This window comes from Magallana gigas, chromosome 6 (assembly GCF_963853765.1).
Source record: "Magallana gigas chromosome 6, xbMagGiga1.1, whole genome shotgun sequence".
Taxonomy (NCBI): domain Eukaryota; kingdom Metazoa; phylum Mollusca; class Bivalvia; order Ostreida; family Ostreidae; genus Magallana; species Magallana gigas.
In genome coordinates, this window is record NC_088858.1 from 5775217 (window position 1) to 5799280 (window position 24064).

The window sequence follows — 24064 nt, forward strand, 5'->3', positions numbered from 1 at the left end:
AGCTTATACTATTTCATGAATTATGGGGGTTGTGAATTTGAATACGACATTTTCTAATAATTCTGCTTTTTCGCCTAAATTGAATGTGAAGGATTGCGCAAGCATTTGATTTAGAAAAATTAAATTGACTAGAACATCATTGGTACGTTTAAATATTTGATAATTTGTTATATAAAACACAAACCAAAATTCAATACATTTCATAACTGACGCAAATTACGTACTGTTGGGCGCGATGATTTAATATTTAACTGTACATTTGTTGAAAATATAGACAAAGTAATAAGGATTTTTTATTCCTTAAATTTCATGCACGGGAGCTCAGACCATTTTAACCCCAATCTCCTTAAACCTTTAAATAATTGCGGGTATACGAAGAGCTCGAGGTAAAACGGACTAAGACCCAGTCAATTCGTGGATATTTCAATGATTCTTTATTTACCATTTAATTAAATTTCCCCGTTTCTATCATAACCTTGTGTATTTGCATAATTTCTATCTATCGATTGTTTCTCTCTATTGCATGCAAGTATATCTTTACTTAAAACTAGGTACCTATTGTATCCAATGAAAGAAATGCCATTGTTCCAATTTCATAATAAATGTATAATAGAGATCTTGAAACATTATTTATCGAAGAACATAATGATAAGTCAGCAAAAATGTATGCGTTCAAGGCTGAAGCATTAGCCTTTTCAAAGGTACATTCTAAAATTTAAACCAAAGTACCTCGAGACCAAAATTGTGTTCATTCCATGCCATAAAAACACTTCATCCTTCCGTGACCTCTTTTAAATAAGATAAAACTAGACCATTAAGAGAAGAGTCTGTGTAAAAGATCAGACTGTAGATGACAACAATTGCTCTTAACACTACTACAAAATACTGTCAAATTATGGATACATAGCAGAAAGATGCTACACCTAGATATTTCGCGGCTGGAAATTGGGGACAAGTTTGGGTTTTGGGAAGGTTCTAAAGTAAATTTAATTGGGTTGTGTGTGGAGCCGTATGCTGGAGACTGGCATCGCCATTTATTTTGAAGTTCTGACGCAAAGCTTCCCCGGGAACACCGAGTGCATGCTTTATGTTTTGGCGACAGAACCAGTCCCACCACAACAGATGGTTTTGTATAAGTTTGACACTAGAAATTGGTCAACATCAGTAATTCTTTCAGAGTCCAGTAGATTACCAGGATGCCTTTTTCCTGAGAAAACATGAAGCTGTTAGAAGCTTGTTTGCTGTGTTTGCCTTCTGTACTTGTATCCGCCAATCATTCTCCGATTGTTTACACCAACAAGATAAGCCGCCTATTCTCCCGCCCCTATACTTATAAAGATCAGTGATACCCTGGCCACTGTAATAAACGTCGCCTACATCAGAACAACTAACCTGGACATCACAATGTACGGTAAACTGACTATCCTTTTGGTTGCATTGGCGACATGTTCAGCCCAGTTCATACCCATTAAACCGTTACCGACGAAACTGAAGATCCAGACGACGACAACAACACAGAAGCCGAAAGTGACCACTACTAAGGCCCCTCAGCCCAACCCTAACTCCGGGGGTCCATCCAACAGTGGATCATGTACGTACCAATTTCACGTAGCGGACCCAAATGGACTGTGTGCAGGAACCTCGTCGGCTTTGGATAAAAAGGTGGACCAAGTGAAACAAGATTTGGACAAAACGAAGTTCCAATACGTGTCACAGAACAGCATGATTCAGAACACTCTGGCGCGTATACAGAGTGACGCCGCGGGTTACATGTCAAAGCTGACAGACCTAAACAACGAGATCCAAAAACTAAAACAGATCGCCTCGTCTGCTCCTACAGGAACCGGGAATTCTGCAGCTCTCAATCAGATGTTACATGACACCAAAGATCTTTTGACGAAGGCCATTAGCGACATCAACAATAAAATCTTCAATATCACCATGCAAATGCAGAAAAGCGCAGTAGAAGAAACAAAGATTCAAACAGCATTGAATAAGCAGATTAACGACCAGACAACGAAAATTGCAGCCGCGGAACTGAAGTTAATCACTCTAGAGAATATGTTGAAGAACATGCAGTCTGGGTCTACCCCTGTCGCCACCATGCCGCCACAACCCTTCACCACAAACTCAATGCCAACCACAACAAATGGCGCCCAAACCACCACTGGCCCTGCACCTACAGCGCCTACTGCTCTCTTGAACCAGCTCAAAACACAACTTCAGACGCTGGAGTCCGAGGTAAAACAATTAGAACAGACCCACACCAAAGAGATCACTGATCTCACCCAGAAAGCCGACCAAATTAAGACCGACCTCGCCAACCAGACGACGGAGATCGCTAAAGCTAAGACAACATCACAAGCGGCCTTCGCCCGGCTCAAGGTTACAGAGCAAGACGTTCAGGACGCCATCAACAACCTCACGCAGTTCCAGAAGAGGGTCAACCCGGAGATGTCCATCCTGCAGGCCGAGATCCTGGAGACCAGTAAGAACGTTTCCACGGTGATCTCCAGTCTCCAACAACTCGGCTCCAGCATCATGTCAGACAAGATGAAGATCGTGAAGAACACAATAAACATTAGGAAGTTGATTCCAGACGCCGTGAAGATCAATAGCGACCTACAGAAACTTAACACCACGGTAAGTGAAAGGGAGCTTTTGTTCAGTTGTCGCAGATTTTTCGTTTATTTAAATAAAAGTATATGCTATTAAGTTTTTGATAATTTTTCAAACACAGTTATTTCAGCATATTCTTTACGAGAATGTGTCAATCAGTTGAAGACATTTGATACCTGAACTGATTAATAATTCCAACGCTTGAAAACTTTTTTTCAGATTACAAATCAAGCCGGTGAGCTGCTACAGCTTGAGCAGGACGTGCACGCGCTCAAAGGAAACTTTACCGCCAACGGCCAGTCGGCCAAACAGTACGTGGACGCCATTAAGACAGACATGAACAACAAGATGTCCAGCCTCAACACCACCCTCAACTCGGCCACCTCCGACATCATGACCCTCATGGGACAGTCCTCCAGACTCAGCCAGCTCTGCGGATAGTCACGTGACATTTCGTGCTCTAGAGACTAATTTTTTTCTTCATACCTGAGATATTTATGTCATATGCTTGTACAATGTGATATTGCTCCGCATATTTTTATCGAAATATACATTTTAGCATGATTGCACTTGTTATTTGCTACATATTAAGGCTTTGTATTTTTATATTTTCATCAATTGTCACTATTGAAATAATTTATTACACCTGCGTTTTTGTCATTTATAGTTTAAATTTAAAAGAAGAATAACAGATGATTTACTACACAATATGTTTGAAAGTTGATTACGAGATTGAATTGGACTAGTCTATGCTTACAAAGTACCGGAGTCTTGAAACTGAGGATCATTTCAATTAATTCCAATTCAGTTTTTGAATCACCGAAATAACTGGTTTTGTATATTAACATTCCTTTAATTGAGAAGTTACAGTTAAATAATTTTAGGCACTGGAATACGGAACAGTCGTGATATTTTGGATTTATTCCAGTAGTGAATAGAGTTGATTCCTCACCATTTCCCTCCATATTCTAGTTAATAGTTTAACTTAAATTATTCCGAATAACTGACGTCTAAATCAATGGAGTCACGAGCTATTGTGTCTTCGTAATTAAAATCTAGTAGTACAAAGCCAGGCTATATAGGGTTCACATAATGTCTGAGGCGTGATTTATTCTGCTGTAAAACATGTGACTTCTGTAGATATTCAATAAATCATTCAACTGGTTAAAATGAGTTTATCACTTTCTTGTGTCTTTAAAGAAGATTTGTAAATGAAAATTCGTGCTAATATTTACGCGATTTTAAAGACAACACTTTAAAAAAAGTTAACATATATGTATGTTAGTAGAAACTATGCGAGACGTTTCTGATAATATTTCTTTTAATATAGATTAATAGTCCTAAATTAAAACAATTTTTTAACATAAATTAGATATTTACCGATATTGATATCAATTTTTTAAAATAAATCTTATGAATAACACGGTTAATTTTTGGAATATAAATCACAACTTTACAGGATTAGCATAAAACTGTAGGGTTTTTTTCGCCATACGGAACAAAAAGTTGCTGTTGAAAATTTCAAATTTGAGAAAAGCAAAATAAAATATATACGCCACACTATCAATTAACAGAAGCTGGTGTTGATAGCATAGTATTTTGAAATGTTAGTACAGTCTATGAAATACATCAAAATAGTATATTAAAATACTAAAACTGGTATATATTATTTTAACTAGTTATGTTTATTTCATTTTAGTTCTGTGATAGTATCAGTGAGAGAAAAAATCCTTCAAACTTCTAGGCTCGACAGATATCTCAGATAATTTTTTAAAAGGAAAAGCAACAAGAAAACATTATTCTGTTACATGATATAAAAAAAATGAGTAAACATATTTTAACATTGGTTGTATGTAATTACAGAACTTATAAATAAGAATTAATTTAGTTTTTATCTATTAACAAACCGTTAATTACAGATTTAGATGTCAATATTGAAAAAAAAGTATTACTGGTCAACTGTTTTCCACTTAATGCTTGATAATTTACAGCTGCTTAACTTTCGATGGTTAGTTTATAAGTATTTGAAAATATATATGTTCACAGTATATATTAATAGTTGCATACTTTTATCTCCAAAATGTGATCAGTACGGCATTGTTCTAATTACTGAAACTAAAAAAGAATCTAACTTTCGCGTCACGTGTACAGAAAATCTCCGCCACGGGCGGTTGTTGAACAAACAGACTCATTACAGAAATATTACATCCATTCCTGTACGTTACCAAAACCCATCCCACGACCATTAGGGTTTCCAACTGATGGAGTTTGGAAAAAACTCTGCATTATTAAGGGGGATTGTTTCGCTGTCAACTCTGGCCCAGCGCGATAAGCCCCGATAAAGCTCCAGCGACACGAGTACATGTATATAGACCGCCGCCCAGTACAAAATATCACGAGGTTCAGGGACTCACAAAGAGTGCAAAAATTAAAAATTATTCAAATGTATAGCATTAGGTATAACTTTTGTACGACTATCTTATTTTTTCTCTGATTTAAAAATATTTCTATTAAATTGTCCATTATTTTAGAGCAAATTAAAAAAAAATCATATGAATTTGGCAATTTTGATAAAAATGTTTTAAAAGTAAAAAAATATATATATACATTTATAAATAAATAATTCTTTGTCAGAGTTTTAACCCAAACGATAGCTACAGACTTACATAAAATGTTCTATTGTAAGATATCTGTGAAAAATTCATAGGTTTTACCTTTGATAAAAAATAAATAATATGACAAAGTGAAGCAGCTATACCTGTACAAGAACCTAAATACATATAGGATTTCTTGTGATTTCTGTGTGATAGTCAGTGAATATATATATATATATATATATATATATATATATATATATATATATATATATATATATATATATATATATATATATATATATATTCAACAAGTTTGGAGTTTTATATGAAAATACGTGTTGTATAAAATTTATTTATCATTACAATTCATAAGACATTCTTTTTATAATATACAGTGTTCTATATTATTCTCTCATTCAATTCACTCGGTTGGTATTCTCCAACGTCCAAACTTTTCCATGCATATCGATGTTCTAAATACTGAGAGTATTTTTATCATTTCGTTGACTTCCGGTGTTGTGATAAATAAACTGGTTCTGACAGTGTTTGATGTTTATCAAGAGATGGACACTATATGTTTGCAGACAAAAAGTTGACGGTTTTAATAAGAAATACAGCCACAAGGCGTGGCTTAAAAATATCAATGTATACGCTTTCAGGATTACAAGTATAAATATTCGACTACAATCATTATTCAATAACACTTCAAATAAAGATTCTATTCAGTTTTTACATACATACTGTACTGACAGTAACAAGTCTAATTCCTACCCCCCTTTTTCGGAGAATGGATCTTGCCACAAGATAGATAACTCTAGCATTGCACAAAGACCAACATATTATGCAATGATATCTTAAAGGTTCAGATATGTAAACCATTGATACCTGATTTAGAAAACATCTAAACTAGTATAATTATTATTTAGAATATCATTTTAATATGGATTAAAAGAAATAATTAAAACACGTGTGCATGTGTGGGATTTTTTATTTATTTGTCTCTAACAGCATAGAATGTTTATGCATGAGTGTTCCTCCGATAAGGATAAACTGTGTTACAGACGTACAGGCCTGCCCACGTGAGGACTTAAGAATGAACATTTTTTGTGAAGTGTTTGAAATCTTTAAGGATTTTTGGCGTCCAGTATAGGAATTGTGTATTTCTTTTTCCGTTTCATTGTTGTTAATTATACAGAAAAATAACTGGCGCTGTTGAACTAATTCATAGTAAAATTGTTAATTAATTCATATGCATTGATTCATTTCTGTCATTTAAAAAGATTGGTAAATCCGATCAACATACATATATATGTAAATTATCTTTAATAACACTAAAATACGATGTATATTTTGAATGAATGCATTTTTATATCATTTTTTGGGAGTTGATTTTAATCAACTCTCCTATGCAGTTACTCTGGCAAACTGAAAGTGAAACAGTGGTTAAACCTAAGCACAAATCAACACCGCTGACAAGACTAAGTTCTTGAAAATAATAGAAAACAATCGATGTAATGCATGCTGAAGTATTGTTTTTCAAGGAAACTTATCTATAAACACTTTGAAAATAGTCAAATTTTATATACTACGAACAATTTAGACATTTTTGAAGTCTCATGTATTCCTACGCCGGAGTTAATATAGTCTCGTTAATCTGCTACAAGCAGAGATGGGGCTCTCTTGCTTGCCGCATATTAACGGAGACAATCGAGCGTCTAGTTAAACGAGACTAGAGTTCGATATCAATAGTGCTTGGATCCATACAATTTTTAGAATTGTTTCGATAACTAATACATACTAGTAGTTTAAATCTATCTTTAAAAATTACACAACATGATTCATATGGGGTTTCTCGAAATTCTTGTCAGAAAAGTCTAAAAATTCATATTATAAAAAAGTGCGTAATTCAAATACAAACTAGAAACTAATTGCCATGCAAGATAAATTGATTTTAAAATAAATGATAATCGGTAAAATCAACTCCCGTCAGTACTAAAGTACTTTGATTTGACAATGGGATTATACAGTATGCCTTGTAATTTACACCGTTATTACATCGGATGGGCGTGGTGAAATATACTTCTTGAAGTAGAATGGTTACATGCGGCAGCCATGTACCCTGAGCTTCAGTAGATTTATTATCCGTCGATAAATAACAAATAAGTCATAAAAGTTGATCTTTCATCTTTGATTTTAAAGGATAAATTTTAACACATGTTGTATATAATTTGTATATATGACAAAGTTTATCGTCATTTTGTTATTAAATGACCAATTTAGATTCATCAAATATGTATTTTACTTCATTATTTTAAAATCAAAGTATGCAGAAACATTCAGAGTGAAAAGTTGACACAAAAGTCAATACCTATAATTCGCCCTTCGAGGAGTGGTCTGGGGGCGACACTGTACATACTTGTAGTGCCCCCCGCCGGTGAAGTGTGACGGCTGGAGTGTATATATTACTCCTCCATGGTATTCAGTAATGATTTTCAATTAAATCGTACACGGTGAATGAGCCCTACAATAAACAAATTACTCCCATTACAGAAATAGCTATATTTCAATTTAAATTGAATGGGCAGGAATTAGAGAGCTTTAATAGAGGCGATGAATTTAAATAGGTAGATTCAGGTGTATATTTTATCTTTTCCCCAATCTGACTCCAACGACTGTCATTCACGTCAGGATTCATGTTGTACTTTTGACTAAAAAAGGAGCGCTTTCTCATTCACTGGTGGATGTAAACAGTGCAGAATTATGCATGCACGGCGGTAAATTCAGCGTGATCAAGGATTTAACCCGAGAAAAAGGTGGCTGGCATGTTCATCAAATATGATTACAGTCGTCTGCTCCGATCAATAATTGTGTAGTCTGCGCTCAGAAGCAGTTATTGGTCCTCAAACGTCGGGGTCTTAATGTCAATTGTTGTTTGTATTCAAAAGATACTTCTGTGTTCTGTTTTGAGAGAAAGAATGGCTGTTTCCTGTCTACACAGAAACTAAAGGTAAGACTGAATGTGCATTGGATATTGTAAAACGACTTCGCATACTTCAAGGTCGTAATTGTCGATTTCTACTTTTTTATAGCTATTTTTTTTTTCAATAAGACCCCAAGATTCTAGTTGCATACGTACATCGGGGATTTCCCGGGGAGGTAAGAATGGGGATGATTCAATGAAGTTATTGATAAGAAATTTTCACAAACGATCGCGCAGTGTAAGGTTATCAATGTTAAGGAAATGTTTGTGCAACATATGCTAAACCTTTGTTCTGGTCGACAGGTATTTATCCTACCTGAGAACATTAAATCATCTCATACTTGGTTTTCCAAAATGCACATAGGGAAATAAAACTTTAAAAAAATATAACGAAAGGCTGTATTTCTATGCTGTCTTCATTGGGGTCTGACAGAGCTCTAAAAAAATGCGAATGACATAATCTTGACAGGTGCGCGATCTACGACGTATCCTTGCTCAATTCCTGCCTAGCTGCTCTCTTCTTCCACAGTTTTACCTGCAATTATTAAAATCCCACAGAATCAAAGCAACTCTTCGAAACTCAGATGTCAGGGTATTGAAAAACTCATCAAATTTCAGCTATGTAATATCAATGTCTTGAAAGACTAAGTGACATTGTGTCTGAGAATCTTGAAGCATGCGTGTTAAAATTCAGATTATTGCACAACTAAAGTATGTGCATTCCTCCTTGTTGAGATCAAATATAATACTCAAATTGGCCTGCAAAACGTTTCCCAAGGAGACATCTGAAATCACGAATTTTGTGTCTTTTGCATATGGCCGCTGTTCAGATAGACTAGCAAAGAAAACTCTTATAAAAAAAGGTTTGTATAGCAGTGACTTCTAGTATATAATTTATCATTCTTTCCTCGAGATATTTATCTTTGATAAGTATCATATTGCATACTTAAAAAACTCGGAGGGTATTTATTTGTCATGAATATTTTGTTAATCTAGAAAATGACAAACTAACACCTTGCATGTCTCTAATTACAGATTAGCACAGGTTTGAATACATTAACAGAGAACAGACACAATGAGGATTTGAACCACTATTTCAGGCAGGTGCTTGTTCCGTGATGGAGCTGTATAACTCGGACAGCTTCAGAAACCGGGACCTTCTGGAAGTGGTCATTCAAAAGAAGGAGGACAGTAAGACCATTAAAACCAATGACCATGATGAAAAACAGAAGGAACAAATTGTGCACATGCGTAGAACACCGGAAATGGTCAGCAGACCATCAAGTCGAATGTCATCGAAACAAACGTCCATTCAAACTGAACAAACCCCAAAGGAGAATCCCGCTATAGCTAAACTCAGTAAAGAGGCCATAGCCAAAAACAACGTCACCCAGACCATTCACAGCCTGGCCATTCTGTGTCTAGCGGCTTCTGTAATTCTTGTGTTGGATATATATGTGTTTCTTATGGGAACTGGAGATGTTCCTGAGGGAGGATTTCGGAACGGCAGTTTGCTGTCGTCAGTGAAGCAGTATGAGGACGTGACGGAGGTGTTCACCGCTTTCTCCACGCTGGTGATGATTCTCTCCTCAAACTGTGTCCTAGTGTGCTCTATGCAATGTTTTATAGCTTCAAAAGTCAGTAAAACCATCGATGGCCCTGAGAGGTTGGTATCCTTTTTTTTTTTACGTACGACTCCTGTTCGAGTCTAAATGTTAACTAGTTTTATGAGGCTACTGTTCAGAATCGAAGTTTCAAAGACTTGCAGTAAAGTTTACACTGCAGGACAATATTGCTATGTAAGATTATGTTCGAAAGTTTCAAGGCTTATTAATACAGTAAACGTATTGGCTCTGAAGTACATTGGAGAATGATTATAAAGTTTCAACTGTTTAATTTTACTTTCCAGGGCAATGAAGTACTTTCGAGAATGCTCCAGCAGCAGATTAATAGCTGTGGTTGGATTTTTCATATCCTTTCCAGTTTTCCTTATCAGTAAGAAATTAAACCATATCCCCTATATAAATGTCACGTCTTTTTTTGTAAACTTAGACTATGTGATTACCTTTATCCATCTAATGCTGTATTTGATCTCATTGTATCTTTTTCAGCTCTAATGCTGTGTGTAGTATTACGTTTAAAAAGGACACCTGCTCTGACTGCTGTCGTGGTGCTTATCATTGGGACAATCCTAGGATTACTGTGCATGGTGCAAAACATTTATCACTGGTATGACGAAATGTCGTCTGCTTCACGAGGACTTCCGGCGTACAAAGATAGTAACAAAGACGATGACGTCAGCAGGGATCTCAACACGTTAGTGTAGCGTCACAGACGACCTCCCCTGCCGGCCGGGCGAGGGTCCTACTCACGTGCATGTCAAGACGTGTGCAGTACATGCCAGTGTGTCATTTTTATGCCGGTGCAAACAAAATTTTCATTATGCATATTTTGTGTTAAAGGATGTGTTTAAATGTGTGTGATAGACGATGTGATTGCCAATCTTAGGACCACTGTGAACAATGTTTTAGCAATGTCGATACGTACAGTTTTATGATCTTATAATTTAAAGCATTTGTAACGAGAATCCTTAAATAAACATGCAAATATTTTCCAGATTAAAGCCCTTTAAAACCCGCTTATTATGAAAAATACTCTTTAAAGGTATGGTTCTCGCAAGCTCCATTTTAGCTGCATTTAAAGCAATTAACAATGCATATCGTGTCATATTTCTTGAATAATATTCAAGCATAACATGATTTAGAAAAGTTAAATCGAATTCATCTCTGTTTGCTTTGGTCGATGAATGAATTATAAAGAGAAGGGCGACACAATGTTAAAGTTAATGTCATTACCATTTAGGAGATATTTTTTAAAATATTCCAATATTAAACATGTAATCTGTTTACACTTCAGTTTTTTTATAAGATATTTAGACAACTCGTAAAAACAATAAAATGATTATTTCCTCAATGAACATGTATGTATCACCTTAAAGGCAATGTTCTTCTACATATTAGCTGTATTCATTTGCTTACAATGAATACCTATCCTATATGAAGCCTATCTCGTTTCTTTAAAATGATAAATTTGATACTTCTCCATTGTTGCTTTGTTAATGTAAAGATGTACAGCAGGATGATGAATTGACTTAATTGAAGTAATTAACATTCAAGGTCTATTCTTCATCTTTTCCCATTTACACGAACATGCTGAAGCCAGCTGGTCTTAAGGCGTTGGTTCCCAGCTCGTTTTTTTTTTTTATAAAAGGAGAAATGGGATACATGTACGTTTTCTTCTCAATGAATGCTACCTTAATCAAAGTACTAAGGGCAGTTGATTTTATTGATTATCATTTATTCTAAAATCAACTTATCTTGCATAGCAATTAGTTTCTAGTCTGTATTTGAATTACGCACTGTTTTATTTTATGGATTTGTAGACTTCCGACAAGAATTTCGAGAATGATCATGTTGTGTAATATTTAAAGATTTTAAACTATGTATGTATGTAAACTATGTATTACTAATCGAAACAATTCTAAAAATCGTATGGATCCAAGCACTATTGATATCGAACTCTAGTCTCGTTCAACCAGACGCTCAGCTGTCTCCGTTAATCTCCGACAAGCAAGAGAGCATCTCTGCTTGTCGGAAATTTACGGAGACAGCCGAGTGTCTGGTTGAACGAGACTTTATTACACTCTGGCGTAGGAACACATAAGATTACAAAAATACCCAAATTGTTCGTATTATATAAAATCTGACTATTTTCAAAGTGTTTATAGATAAGTTTCCTTGAAAAACAATGCTTCAGCATACGTTACATCGAATTTTTCTATTATTTTCAAGAACTAAGTCTTGTCAGCGGCGATGATTTGTGCTTAGGTCCAAACACTGTATTGAATATATGTCGTCATACAGTAAGGAAATGTACATCACACGATATCACAAAGACACATAATACATGTACAAATAAAATAATTTGTTTTATAAAATCAAAACTTTCAAATCAAATGGTATGACTAACTTATTTTTTAAAGTCTAACAAAGTCAGAGATCAAAGATAAATGACGAATATTTCAATCTTTTTGCTTAATCGTCTTCTGCAAATTATGAAAGCGTAATATCATAAATACAACAACGATAACAGAAAATATCACCACAACCAGGGACCCGAAAACAATGCCGATCACCATCCTGGCATCCATGCACGTGTTCGAATCTAAAAAAAATAAATCCTACAAGTAGTTGAACTAACATTGCTTTTACAAACATTTTTGTATGGAAACATATTGACAAATTAGTCATACCTTTGTTACTTTTTTCCACGCTTGAGGACGTAGCCTGGGGTGAACTTGATTCTGTTGTCTGGGTAACGGTCGTTGTTGTATAGGTCGCATTCGATTTGTACTTCAGAAGAAATCCCCTTCGATTGATGCTGCTATCACTGACAAAAAACACCACAACGGATGACCCGGAAGAAGTAAATGTAAATGGCGTGACCTTTGGGTAATGAGAGCACACGGTCCTTACCACGTTGTTTTCACAGCGGTCATTACCTTCAAGCGAAAAAACAACATAAATAAGTACTCTATCTCGATGAATAAAAAATGAGAAATGATTACCACAGTATAAAAAACAAGGCCAACTGATTGTCACTTACCGTCGTTAATGGTGTACTTGTCATAGTCACACCGACTGGGAAGGTCGTCTTCAATATCAGAAAACACGATGTCAAGGTCAACATTTCCAACGACGCTTGTAATCAGCCATCGGCATGTTTTGGCACTGTGAACGATGAAAAGAAATAAAATTCATTGCTATCAGAGTAAATTTTTATCATTTTTGCATAACAAATAAAATGAAAATGTATTGTGACATCTTACTTTGTGTAGAGGCCTGGAAAGTTCGGACTTGAAAGAAGATTGGAGTTGTCTCCCGCAATCAACGTCTGTGATCCTGTACAACCTGTTCCTGCTGTCCATGTAATGAAATTTATTTATAAAACAAATATCATCGATACTGAGACAAGGAGTCTGTTTGTGGGCGGTCTTGGTAAATGACCATTAAAACCTTTCAAAGACTTTTGTATTTTATGACAGCGACCCCTAACTTTGAGCTTGCTCTTAATTTTAAAAAAAATCATATTTATATTGTACTGTTTTAATGAAATGACTAAGCTTAAAATTGCATGCATGCAAAATAAACCCCTAAAATTCTCCTTTTGTTGATCCTAAGAAGCATAAAATCACAACTAATTCTTTAAAATTTATCAGAATAATCACCATTTGAAAAACTTAAAGCAATTATTAGCATGTATAAGTATAGAGCGATTCATATTTCTACAAGTGTTTAGTTAACATCTTTTTCATCTATATATATGAAGTCTAAATTAGAATTGTAATAGACCTACAGTAGTCCTTGGCCGCCAGGAACTCCAGCTTGATCCCCGCCCTACTGACACTGGCGTCCGTCACCAGACGGATGTAGGCGTGGCGCTGGGTGGTGGAGTAGTGAGTGGGCGTGGCTGATGTACCGCACAGGTCGCTGACGAGGGGCGTGGCTGTGGAACTGTCTCCTACAGTGATTTATTTTGTTTTAAAACTTGAATGATCACCTCAAAGACAACTTATTGAACAATATAGCTCATGAGTTGTGAATATCAATACAGAACTTATCTACACATATCTGTTAATTCAAAAGTTAAATATCCAACTGAAAGAAATTTGAACTTTCTTAATTTGTAGGTATCGTTATTTTTATTTTATTTATTATTATTATTATTACTATTTATTTATTTATTTATTTTTTATTTCTGGAACTTTTAAAAACTAAAATATGCACAGTTTTCATGATTTGAAAGGAATTACTGTTCGTTTAATTTTTAGATTAGGCATCTTTAGTACCTTGAATATGGCTTACCGTCATAAATGGAAATTTTATCCCCGGGGCACGCAAGGTCTCGAGTCAGAAATAACAAAAGCTTGAGATCATCCCCTCCCGAGTCGATCCGCCACCAACAATCCATGTTACTAAAATTAGAAATTAATGAAAATTATACAAACAGTTGCTTATATATCTTTGCTGTGATATAAAAAAAAAACCAATTATTTCTACCCACTTAATGTATGATCCGCTCCCTTCGTGGTACCCCGTGGAAGTGAGGAAACGCCAGCTGGAGTCTGCTTGGATTTCATGAGCAGTGACGTCACAAGTGGAGGAAACGTATTCTAATATATAAATAAGACCAAAATTTGAAAAGAGAAAATAAATAAAACGTTATCTGATATATTTTTAAAATCAATAGCACAAGAAACGTGTAACTTACTTATTAGCATATGAAAAAACATCAGGATCCATGCCATTGTTTTTCTTTTAAGTACCTTGCAAAAATAATATTTCACAATTCTTTGTTTTTGTTTAGACCAAAACAAAAATTAAACAAAACGAAAAACGAAAGTACCATTTGTGTAATACCTGAAAAATGATGCCTTCCAAATCCAGTAAATGTACTCTGCTTAGTGAAGACTACGTCGATATTTTTCATTACCCGTATTTTATAGTAATAAAAAATTATTTGAATTCCAATGATATAGCAACAATTTCTGATCAAAACGCACATCTGGAATTAATTCAATTCATTCTTTAATTATTCCCCTATAAAGCTGTTTAACGGTCCTTTAGATGAGGCCAATAACCTTCAGCATATTGCAGTACATTTGTATAGTGTGGATCTTTAATGAAGTAAGGAACGGGGACTTTGTGTAAGAGAAAGAAAACAGACATTCAGAAACGTGATTAAAAAGATGCAATAAATGCTACTTGTAATTTTTGATTTGATTACTTCGTGCTTTCTATTCAGAGATTAAAAGGTAAATCTAAATTAGATTTGTTCTTACCTTGCATTACCTGGTTGTGTACACGTGATATCAGATGTGGCGATTTTTGGATGTCCTCATCCTAAAAAACCCAAAGTATCGCGTTAATAATCATAAGACATAATGCCGCAGCGACTATCTACATCGTGCAATTGTTTCATTATCTTTTTACATGTCTTTTAAATTTTGTTGAACCCAGTGTCCTGGTCCCATAGAATCTTACTACAAAAGTTTGTTTCGTCAGTAGTGTGTTTTGTGAAAGAAAAAAAGATCTTATTTTTTTGTCTAACTTCAAAATTATGAATGAATGTAAAAAACCGTTTGAAGACTTGAAGAGATGTAACTATAACGGCCGTGTACTTTTAAATAGTCTGTTAGATACAGAATTTCTAACATTTGTAAATGAGATTGTTCTTGTATTTGGTACCTTTATTTCTATGTATAATGAAGTGAAATAAGAATCGCTCGGCTGATTACTATCCAGAAGATAGTGGCCTTAATCACAAAGTAAACAGAAGAAACAAATTAAACTGATAAACGCTGTTTTCGCCCAGGAACAGCAGTAAGGACCCAGATATTTCGACCTTAGGAGTTTTGACTCAATATCGAGTAGTAACATTTAAATTATTCCTCTTTTCATTAAACTTAAAGTGGTCTCAGATAGGCTGTGTAACTTGTTCTATGCAGCATGCATTAAGATCTGTGAATGACTGTCAGCTTTATATTTTAGAGTCCTTGGTATATGTCCTTACCCAAGTCTGTACATACGAGTATATCTTGGATCAGCATTTGAAAAAAACAAATACGTGTACAGACATTATTCCAGCGAGCTATATAGGACATGTATATGTATGGAACGCCGGGACTGTATTATATGAGGATTTAACATTATACGCAGTGTTCTCCTCATTATATTTGGTAGTACATTCAGTATACAGTATATTCATTATTATATATATATTACATATAATAATGAATATACTGTATGTAATGTGAGAAGTACATAATATAATGTTGTGTTCACCGCATATAATGTTAAAACAACCGCATATAATGTTAGAAGCACATCTTATAATGTTGGGAGCCCCTCATATAATGATAATTGTACATAATATAGTGAAATAACTACATCATATAATGAAAGAAGTACTATATATAAATGAAAATGCACACGATATAATGTAAAAAAGACCTCATATAATGAATATACTACCAAATATAATGAGGAGAACACTGCGTATAATGTTAAATCCCCATATAAGACAGTCCCGGCGTTCCATATATATATGCATACTTATTTAGAACTGACTTTTGACGAGATGATAATTTTCACAAAAATGAAAACGGTTGATTTTTCAGTAATTTTTTGTTGTTTCGTTAAACTGGTATCTCATTTTATTTTTAAAAGTATGTTGTCACTTAGAAACGTTTTTAACATTATAGGAACATTTAGCTGCAGGTCTGTAGCTCCCGGTCTGAAAAAATTCGGATGGACGACCTGGGAGCCACAGTGCCTCCCATAGTAAAAATCTGCAATTTACGGCGCACAAAAAATTGCGCTATATTTGGACTGATTAACCTTATTTGCACACAAATTCTGTGAAAACAGTTAGTACCATTCATTTTTTCAGAAAATTTACCACTGCAGATATCATTACTTTACTTGCCTCAGACTTTCTATTAAACATGCTAACCGACCTCGGAAAACGAAGTATATTAATTTACCTCGAGATCTCGAGTCGCCATTTTCACGTGTAAACAAACTGCTCCACTTCACTTTTACGGGACTGGTGATGGTGTTTAAAAGAATATCAGAGGCAAGTGAAGTGACAATATCTGTAGTAAAATGTCCGAGGAATTTTTTGGAATCAAATATTTGTACAGAATGTGTTTGGAAATAAGGTTAATCAGTCCAAAGCTTAGTAGCGCACTTTTTTGTGCGCCGTAAATTGCAGATTTTTATTATGGGAGGCACTGTAGCTCCCAGGTCGTCCATCCGAATTTTTTCCGACCGGGAGCTACAGACCTGCAGCTAAGGAACATTGTGACATATTGTAAACAATAAACTATTGATTAAATTTTAAATTTCTTGTACATGTGGGTCGAAACAGTTCATGTTTAACTTCTCTTGAGTTGACATGCCTTCCTAATCATTTAAATGGTTGTAGTGACCTATACTAGGACAGAGTGTGGCGTTGACTTTAAGAATCACGACATAACATTGGCTGTCCACAACATGGAAGACATAATACACGGACACCCAAAGAACTTTCAGATTAATCTGGGCTTCCGGTATGAAGAAGATTACCTATATTGTGAAGACATGCGTGTTTGTGATTTATTGAATTTAAAGGATGTGTCGTCTCCAGTTTATGTGTACAGCAAGAAACAAATTGAGGCAAATATCAACAAATACAAGACAGCCATGAAGAATTCAGGACGTAACATTCAGCTTAGTTACTCCGTGAAGGCCAACATGAATCCCTCTATTCTGGAGTTGATGAGGAACCACGGCTTGTTTCTGACCTTGGTCAGTGGCCATGAACTTCGTCTAGCTCTTGACCTTGGACAAGAACCTGGGAAGATTGTCTTTAATGGGAACGGCAAGATGAATTGGGAGGTAGATCTTGCCTGTAGATCGGGCGTCCTTCTGAACGTGGACAGTATCTTCAATATGAGACAGACCATAGATGTCTGCAAAGCGGGGGGATATGTGGCAAATGTGTTGTTCAGAATAAATCCGGACATAAACCCGGTATATTGTTTGCTCATCTTTTGGAACCAATTACCATAATCCCAATCTGAAAAGTGTCAAGGTTTCTGAGAAAAGAAGTGTAAAGGACAATTTTAACTTTCTCTTTAGAATGTTCACGGATATGTATCGACTGGTCAAGAGGGATCAAAATTTGGAATCTCTGCTGATGAGCTTGAGGAGGTTCTGGAAATGGCGACAACGTTCGAGAAAATCCGAGTAGTCGGCCTGCATTGTCATATTGGTTCCACTATAAGAGAGCCGGAGAAATTCAAGTCAGTTTTTTTTTCCTATACAAGTGTTGTTTTAAATTCGTTTGATTTAGCCCCCTGTGTAATAACATTAAATTTCAGACAGAGTACACGTGTACTTGTGGACCTTTTTAATAAGCTAAGAAGCCGCTTCCCTGATTTGTACGTCTTGAATCTTGGCGGAGGATTATCAATTCCATACAAATCTCAGGTTTAAATTTTGTGAAGATACTCATTAAACTTTAATTACATTAGAAATATTAATTAATCCACATACAAAATTAACATTCATTTAACAACTATTACGATAAATAGAATTTAAAACCAGATTATGTTGTTGCATTGTCTTAGATATCACTACCACAAAAATGCAAACAGGTGGTTCAGTGCGAAATCGACAAGAACGATGATCAAGAGATAGCAAGATTATATGACAATCTTCTCACATCAAAGTAAGTTAATCTACTGTTGTAATATGTTAAAATTTATCATAGTTCCATCATCCATTGATAAGATTAACGCCAAACTGTTTTAGGTTAACTCTTTCCACCTTCCTTGAAGCAATTAAACCTCTTCCTCGAGGAAAAGAGATATTTCTTAAACTACAGGAGCAGGTTCCTTCTGAGGTGAGCTATAAAGCTTCTTATAAATATCACACAAACAATAGCAGCTAATGGTCAATGAAAATGGTTGAAAAAACCTGCGTATATCTTGTTTTATTTGGGAGCTATTTCGTAAATTAAGGTTCTGTATTCGTAAATGTGATTTTTTAAAATTATATATGTATGCTAACAATAGGACAAGAATCAAACAAAGTTGATGCAGATTTTGCAATCTTTCAAGCAGTGTCTTGTTCCCGAACCAAACGATTTGCTTAGCTCTATCAGCGATATCATACCACCGGAAGCTAAAGTCATTCTGGAACCTGGACGTTCATTGGTCGGAAATTCTGCTATTCTGTTGTCACGTGTTCTAGGAACAAAATTATCCAAAAAGAAAAAGTAAAATATTAGATTTATTAACTTGATGAAAAATGACATATCAATTAAGAAACTTACAAGATACTTCAGAGGAAATAAGTATAAAAATCCTGTATCGTTCCAGTTTCATTGTAATAGATGGTGCAATGACAGAGGTAATTCGGCCGTGTCTATATGGTGCCTATCACCATGTCGAGTTAGCAGAACCTAGCAGAGCCGCTAATCTCCAAACCGCCAGCGACCAATCAAAATTGGTTTGGGACGTTGTTGGTCCTGTATGCGAAAGTGCTGATTTTATTGGAAAGGTTAAAAAAATAATTTACAGTCACAGTACATTCATAAAACTAGCACAATATCAATCTAATTCAATTTTAGAACAGTTCATTATTTGATTAGTTGATCATAAAGTTGCAGTAAATTATAGAAACAGTACAAAAGGTGCTTGAAAATGATTGCTGCTAAAAATAAACACTTTAACATAAATAATTAAAAATAAAATGAAATTTAGTCGAAATACTTACAAATAAGTATCTTCTTACTTCAAGTTGTTAAAAAATACACGTACAATAGTATAAAGGTAAAGAAGACACCATGTGTGAACTTTGTAGGATCGGCTATTATTGACACCACATGAAGGTTGCAGCATTGCAGTGTTTGACACTGGCGCTTATTGCAGCAGCATGGGGTCAAACTACAACATGAGGGTAGGTAATTTCCATACTGAAGGTAGGTGATTTCCTGCAAGATGTCATTTCACGGAGAGTTTCCTTCAGCGACCGTAGATATTGAGATATTGTTTTGATCACAGGTACGACCCGCGGAGTTGCTTATTGATGGTGAGAAGGTGAAGGTCATACGTAGGAGCGAGACTTTCGAGGACATGATGAAATTATACACGAACTACTACTGTTTTTCGCAATAATAATTAAACTAAGATTTAAATTTCCTTTCAATAAATCATTCACTGGTTGTTTGTGTGTAAGAGTTATTGTTCCTTACTTAAAGGTCGTGAGATAAATTGGTGCGAATATACCGAAAAACAAAAAACTCACCCAACTGCACCGGTGGCCATCAAATCAGACAACTTTGTTTAAACACTTTCCAAGGCTACGCCTCATAATACACTGCAATATTACACTCGCTAGTAATTGATCGAAAAGAATGTGAAAGTTTAAGTAGTTTTATTTCAACAATATAGTAATTGATAAGTAATGAGTTGAGGAGTACAACAATGGGTACTAAAGCCTCCGTGCAGGGTTCCTCCAGAACCAATGTTAAGAAGAATGGAGAACCCCGGGAGCCGGACGAGGAAGATGTGAGTGACGATTCGTTATATCATCATATTATAAATAGCTTTGTCTGTCTATGAATTATTGACCAAGAAAAATGATAAAATTTTCAAACAATCGAAATATAATGATATTGTAACGTTATCGTTTTTTTATAGCGTATTTTATGTACCACGTATGTACCATGTAATAAATAAAGTACCAGCTGTTTAAAACAGATTGATTGTATTACATTTGTTCGATTTTTTTTAGGTTGACGTTCCCGAATTTCCACCTGATGAAGACTACCCTCCCCCAAAACAAAACTCGCAGAAAAAGAACGACATTTACGAACCTTCGCGGTACAAGGACGTCCATAAGCACGTTAAAAATGTACCTCGGTTTTATTCAAAATTAGTTCGCCTCAATTTTTCTACTTTCAAATCCGCACTATAATTCACAATTACTAAAATATCTGTTGTGTTATTCTATTTTTCAGATTCCCGCAAAGATTGATATGTCATTCAAAAAATTGCTGAACTACCTTGTACAACCCTTTAGGACTGATATGCAGAAGTTGCGTGCGCTGTTCATGTGGCTATGCGTGCAGCCCGTCACAACTGCCAGATACAAAAGTTTGGAAGGTTATTTCCCTGAAGATCTTGCTAAGACCCCTCGAGGTTTTATGAAGCTCATCAAGGAGGGGAAGGCTTCTTATGCATCCCTGTTTGCCGTTCTGTGCAGGTAAAACACAAATTACGATATGTCAAACGATTTCTATATGACCTTTAATTAACCTTACAAAGTTAAAACCTGCACGCATAGTTCATATCAGTTTCACGAAAACATGAATTCAATTATTATAGAAAGGTGCAAACACAATTTCGTAAAGGGTGGTATATTACTCAAATCCGAATATAAATGAACTATGAAATCATAAATGACAACTATTGATTAGTGTATTCTGTTTTTTTTTTAATTTGTAGAAGATCGGGGATCAAATGCGTAATAATAAAAGGGGTGTGTAAGAGCGCTGGCTATGAGGTAGGGACTTCTGACACACTGAAGAACCTTCGGACCAAGTGGAATGCCGTGTGGGTCAATGACAGCTGGAGGTTAATTCACCCATTGTGGGCGTGTCAGACGGTGGTAGGTAAGTCCGAGCTCAACGATTGGACGGCGAACGACGACGAGGAAGAAAACACCGAGGGCTGGACGGTGCAGAAAATCAACGAGTTCTTCTTCCTTACAGACCCACACGATTTTTTGTACTTCTGTTTTCCCGATGACCCAAAATGGCAACTGCTGATCCTACCGTATGATCTGAGAAAGTTTGTCCGCGTTCCGTTCCTTCAAGAAGCGTACTTTAGGCTCGGGCTACGGCTCGTCACAGAACAGAGCTGTATTTTGAACGATATCGATGGAGCTGTGGACATTGGGTTTCGAGTTCCCGAAGATTACCCAATACAAATGAATTATGAACTGTTTTATAAGAGAGACGAGTCCGATGTTGACCTCGACAGCAGGACCTCTCTGAACAAGTTTGTTGTAATGAACTTTGAGGACAATATATGGTCTTTTATCGTTAGGTTTCCAGTTCCAGGTGTTTACAAACTTTCAATTTTTGGCGGCCATATTGATCGTGATCACGTGCCGTGGATCGCGGACTTCCGACTTATCTGTAAAAATACTCGTGATAACTGTGTTCCCTTTCCCGATGCGCCGTGGATTGGAGTGGGCTATTCATACGAGGCCCAAAAGGCGGGACTAGCGGACCCATCCCACAAATCAGGAATCATCGTTATGAAACCTCATCAAGAAATCCACATGACGTTAATGATGGAAACATTTCTTAAGATGAAAGTGCAGTTTTTACATGTCATTCTGAGTGAAGAAGACCTAAAGGAAAAGTTTTACTTCAAGAGAATAGTTGGGAGGATGGACATTATCGGGAAAATACCTCAGCATGGCGACTATCTCATCAAAATTTTTGGGAAGCCTAAGGGTACAAGGGGAGAGTTAAAGAACATCTGTAACTATCTTATTACCACGGAAGATCCAAGGCCTTCGGGGAAAAGGAGGAAAGGGTGGGAGGTAATCAAGTGTTATTTTTAAAAAATATATATAAATTACATTTACACGCCAATTAAGCAAAGGTCATGATGCATAGCTTGTACTTACTGCCAACCGGTAATTAAAATACACTTACAACATAAATTATACTATAATCTTTTTTATACACTGAATCTTTTTGCATTGTGTTTCGCACTTTTCATTTTATTGATATTTACTTTATCTTTAAAGAATGCCAGAGAAAAGAATCTGAGAAAAGACGTGAAAGAAGCGACCAATGTGAAGGACATTGAACGACTGAAGCTGAGCATAGATAAGTTTGTGGGTGCCGGTCTGGAGGATAAAGGGGACTACAGCAAAGCCTCGACCAGGCTGGAGTTTCTGGAGGTCCAGCAAGGTTAGCTATAAAGTTGTAGTTGAAAGATCTATGAAAATATTAATTTTAACAACGCTTATTATGGCTAGCGATTTTAATAATTTTGTGAAGAGAAAAAGAAGCATAACTGTTTTGTATCACACTTTTTTGTAGCATTGATAGAGGCAATACAGAGAAGGAACGAAAAAATCCTTATCCCAGCGATCTCCATGGCGAATGGATCGGGATACAAAAAACGTCTGACTTTATTGATAAAAAAAGCCGAGGAAACTTTGGAGGATTTACGGTGTCTCGGAGGATTCCAACACCCGATTCCAGACCTCAACAAACCAATCATTGCAGAGCTTATGAACTACGTCAGCCCACCATTAATCGTCCGTGACATCATGACTGCAACCTTCCTTCTGCTGGGCGAAACAGAGGAAGAACTAAAGGTACATATTTGTTGTTATCCAATGCCATTAGAATTCATGTTCATTTGTTTCAAACAAATGACAGGGGTATTACTATCATTTCATTGTATCAAAATTTAATACAATGGATTGATACTTACACCCTTGTCCTTTTTAACTTTTTCAGTCCTGGGAGTTCATAAGGCTTCTGATGAGGACAACAGGAAGGAACAGTCTTCTGCAGCGCTTCCAGCGATTTATCCTGACAGAGGTTCCAACAGAGGTACAAACCAAGGCAGAGAATATGTTTAAGAAGTTCACTGAGGACGAAGTAAGGAAAACCAGCGCAGGCGCAGCCTCGTTCTTTGTGTGGGTAAGTGCAGGATCAGCGCGGCAATTCCTTTACAGTATACTTCCTTAAACTGAAGAGAATTTATTCAAGCTAAAAATAGTTTCATGATTGTTTGGAAACTTATTGGTCTTGGGATTTTTTTTTCAGATTCAAAAAGTGATGACAAAACCCGACCCCAGCCCTGTACCAACAGATGGACAGAAACGGAAAAAGTGAAGCAGGAAATCTTACAATGGAATGTAGAATGCATTGTTGTTATGATTTAAAATAAACTTGACTGTATAAAAGTGTTACATGCGTAATACATACAAAACTACATATGAATCACCCTGTTATCTGTAGTTTACACAGGCAGAAACGTATATTATAAACAGTGCTACATGTATATTACAGTAAACATTTCAAATTAGTTCTTTTGTTTTATTCAATTACAAAATAAGACGAGAACTTTATAAACTGTATTAAACTCAATACCTCCGTATATGCTACAATTTAACGTGTAGAGAAATAACTCTCGTTTGAATAGTAAAAAGACACTTTATTA

At 35.7% G+C, this 24064-nt stretch overlaps 5 protein-coding genes across 11 annotated transcripts; 4 read left to right on the forward strand and 1 right to left on the reverse strand.

Moving 5' to 3' along the window:
• The first annotated feature begins 1337 nt into the window (after positions 1-1337).
• On the forward strand, positions 1338-3264 carry LOC105328501 (uncharacterized). The gene is made up of 2 exons (XM_011429409.4): positions 1338-2643; positions 2839-3264. Exons 1-2 carry the CDS (start codon positions 1405-1407, stop codon positions 3058-3060), a joined length of 1461 nt encoding a protein of 486 aa, XP_011427711.3. The 5' UTR covers positions 1338-1404; the 3' UTR covers positions 3061-3264.
• Positions 3265-7716: 4452 nt separating this feature from the next.
• Positions 7717-11356, forward strand: LOC105328503 (uncharacterized). 2 transcript variants are annotated; one of them, XM_011429411.4, is made up of 5 exons: positions 7717-8223; positions 9027-9059; positions 9232-9862; positions 10106-10191; positions 10308-11356. In XM_011429411.4, the coding sequence occupies exons 3-5, from the start codon at positions 9315-9317 to the stop codon at positions 10520-10522; spliced, it is 849 nt and encodes a 282-aa protein (XP_011427713.3). In that variant the 5' UTR covers positions 7717-8223; positions 9027-9059; positions 9232-9314; the 3' UTR covers positions 10523-11356. The 2 variants fall into 2 exon arrangements, with proteins under 2 accessions (XP_011427713.3, XP_011427712.3); XM_011429410.4 differs by lacking the exon at positions 9027-9059 and having other exon boundaries at positions 7718-8223.
• An 835-nt stretch (positions 11357-12191) lies between these two features.
• LOC105347979 (exoskeleton protein RP43) lies at positions 12192-19273 on the reverse strand. Of its 2 annotated transcripts, XM_066086710.1 has the most exons (11): positions 19138-19273; positions 15094-15158; positions 14676-14744; positions 14527-14581; positions 14320-14428; positions 14121-14230; positions 13612-13776; positions 13085-13175; positions 12862-12986; positions 12509-12757; positions 12192-12420 (listed from the first exon to the last, which is right to left on the reverse strand). In XM_066086710.1, the coding sequence occupies exons 4-11, from the start codon at positions 14561-14563 to the stop codon at positions 12278-12280; spliced, it is 1029 nt and encodes a 342-aa protein (XP_065942782.1). In that variant the 5' UTR covers positions 14564-14581; positions 14676-14744; positions 15094-15158; positions 19138-19273; the 3' UTR covers positions 12192-12277. The 2 variants fall into 2 exon arrangements, with proteins under 2 accessions (XP_065942782.1, XP_065942781.1); XM_066086709.1 differs by lacking the exon at positions 14527-14581.
• LOC105347887 (uncharacterized) lies at positions 16608-20029 on the forward strand. Of its 5 annotated transcripts, none has more exons than XM_066086707.1 (9): positions 16612-17130; positions 17245-17831; positions 17940-18290; positions 18431-18531; positions 18615-18705; positions 18923-19080; positions 19184-19364; positions 19668-19763; positions 19868-20029. In XM_066086707.1, the coding sequence occupies exons 2-9, from the start codon at positions 17313-17315 to the stop codon at positions 19979-19981; spliced, it is 1611 nt and encodes a 536-aa protein (XP_065942779.1). In that variant the 5' UTR covers positions 16612-17130; positions 17245-17312; the 3' UTR covers positions 19982-20029. The 5 variants fall into 5 exon arrangements, with proteins under 5 accessions (XP_065942780.1, XP_065942779.1, XP_065942775.1 ...); XM_066086706.1 differs by having other exon boundaries at positions 16613-17831; positions 17940-18103; positions 18182-18290; XM_066086703.1 differs by having other exon boundaries at positions 16612-17831.
• Positions 20028-23929, forward strand: LOC105347886 (hillarin). The gene is made up of 8 exons (XM_011457124.4): positions 20028-20374; positions 20601-20720; positions 20827-21071; positions 21314-22421; positions 22632-22797; positions 22930-23210; positions 23356-23541; positions 23668-23929. The coding sequence occupies exons 1-8, from the start codon at positions 20291-20293 to the stop codon at positions 23734-23736; spliced, it is 2259 nt and encodes a 752-aa protein (XP_011455426.2). The 5' UTR covers positions 20028-20290; the 3' UTR covers positions 23737-23929.
• Positions 23930-24064: the final 135 nt, after the last annotated feature.

Excerpts from the sequence above, each read along its gene's own strand:
- LOC105328501 (XM_011429409.4), top strand. The coding sequence starts at position 1,405 with ATGTACGGTAAACTGACTATCCTTTTGGTTGCATTGGCGACATGTTCA. Across the intron at positions 2,644-2,838 it reads TACAGAAACTTAACACCACG|ATTACAAATCAAGCCGGTGA; the intron begins GTAAGTGAAAGG and ends ACTTTTTTTCAG.
- LOC105347886 (XM_011457124.4), top strand. The coding sequence starts at position 20,291 with ATGGGTACTAAAGCCTCCGTGCAGGGTTCCTCCAGAACCAATGTTAAG. Across the intron at positions 20,375-20,600 it reads GGGAGCCGGACGAGGAAGAT|GTTGACGTTCCCGAATTTCC; the intron begins GTGAGTGACGAT and ends GATTTTTTTTAG. Across the intron at positions 22,422-22,631 it reads AAAGGAGGAAAGGGTGGGAG|AATGCCAGAGAAAAGAATCT; the intron begins GTAATCAAGTGT and ends TTATCTTTAAAG.
- LOC105328503 (XM_011429411.4), top strand. The coding sequence starts at position 9,315 with ATGGAGCTGTATAACTCGGACAGCTTCAGAAACCGGGACCTTCTGGAA. Across the intron at positions 9,863-10,105 it reads ACCATCGATGGCCCTGAGAG|GGCAATGAAGTACTTTCGAG; the intron begins GTTGGTATCCTT and ends TTTACTTTCCAG. Across the intron at positions 10,192-10,307 it reads CTTTCCAGTTTTCCTTATCA|CTCTAATGCTGTGTGTAGTA; the intron begins GTAAGAAATTAA and ends TATCTTTTTCAG.
- LOC105347887 (XM_066086703.1), top strand. The coding sequence starts at position 17,235 with ATGGTTGTAGTGACCTATACTAGGACAGAGTGTGGCGTTGACTTTAAG. Across the intron at positions 18,291-18,430 it reads CAATTCCATACAAATCTCAG|ATATCACTACCACAAAAATG; the intron begins GTTTAAATTTTG and ends GCATTGTCTTAG. Across the intron at positions 19,764-19,867 it reads GGTCAAACTACAACATGAGG|GTACGACCCGCGGAGTTGCT; the intron begins GTAGGTAATTTC and ends TTTTGATCACAG.
- LOC105347979 (XM_066086709.1), bottom strand. Across the intron at positions 13,777-14,120 it reads TAAAATTTCCATTTATGACG|GAGACAGTTCCACAGCCACG; the intron begins GTAAGCCATATT and ends AAATCACTGTAG. Across the intron at positions 13,176-13,611 it reads CCTGGCGGCCAAGGACTACT|CAGGAACAGGTTGTACAGGA; the intron begins GTAGGTCTATTA and ends TTACATGGACAG.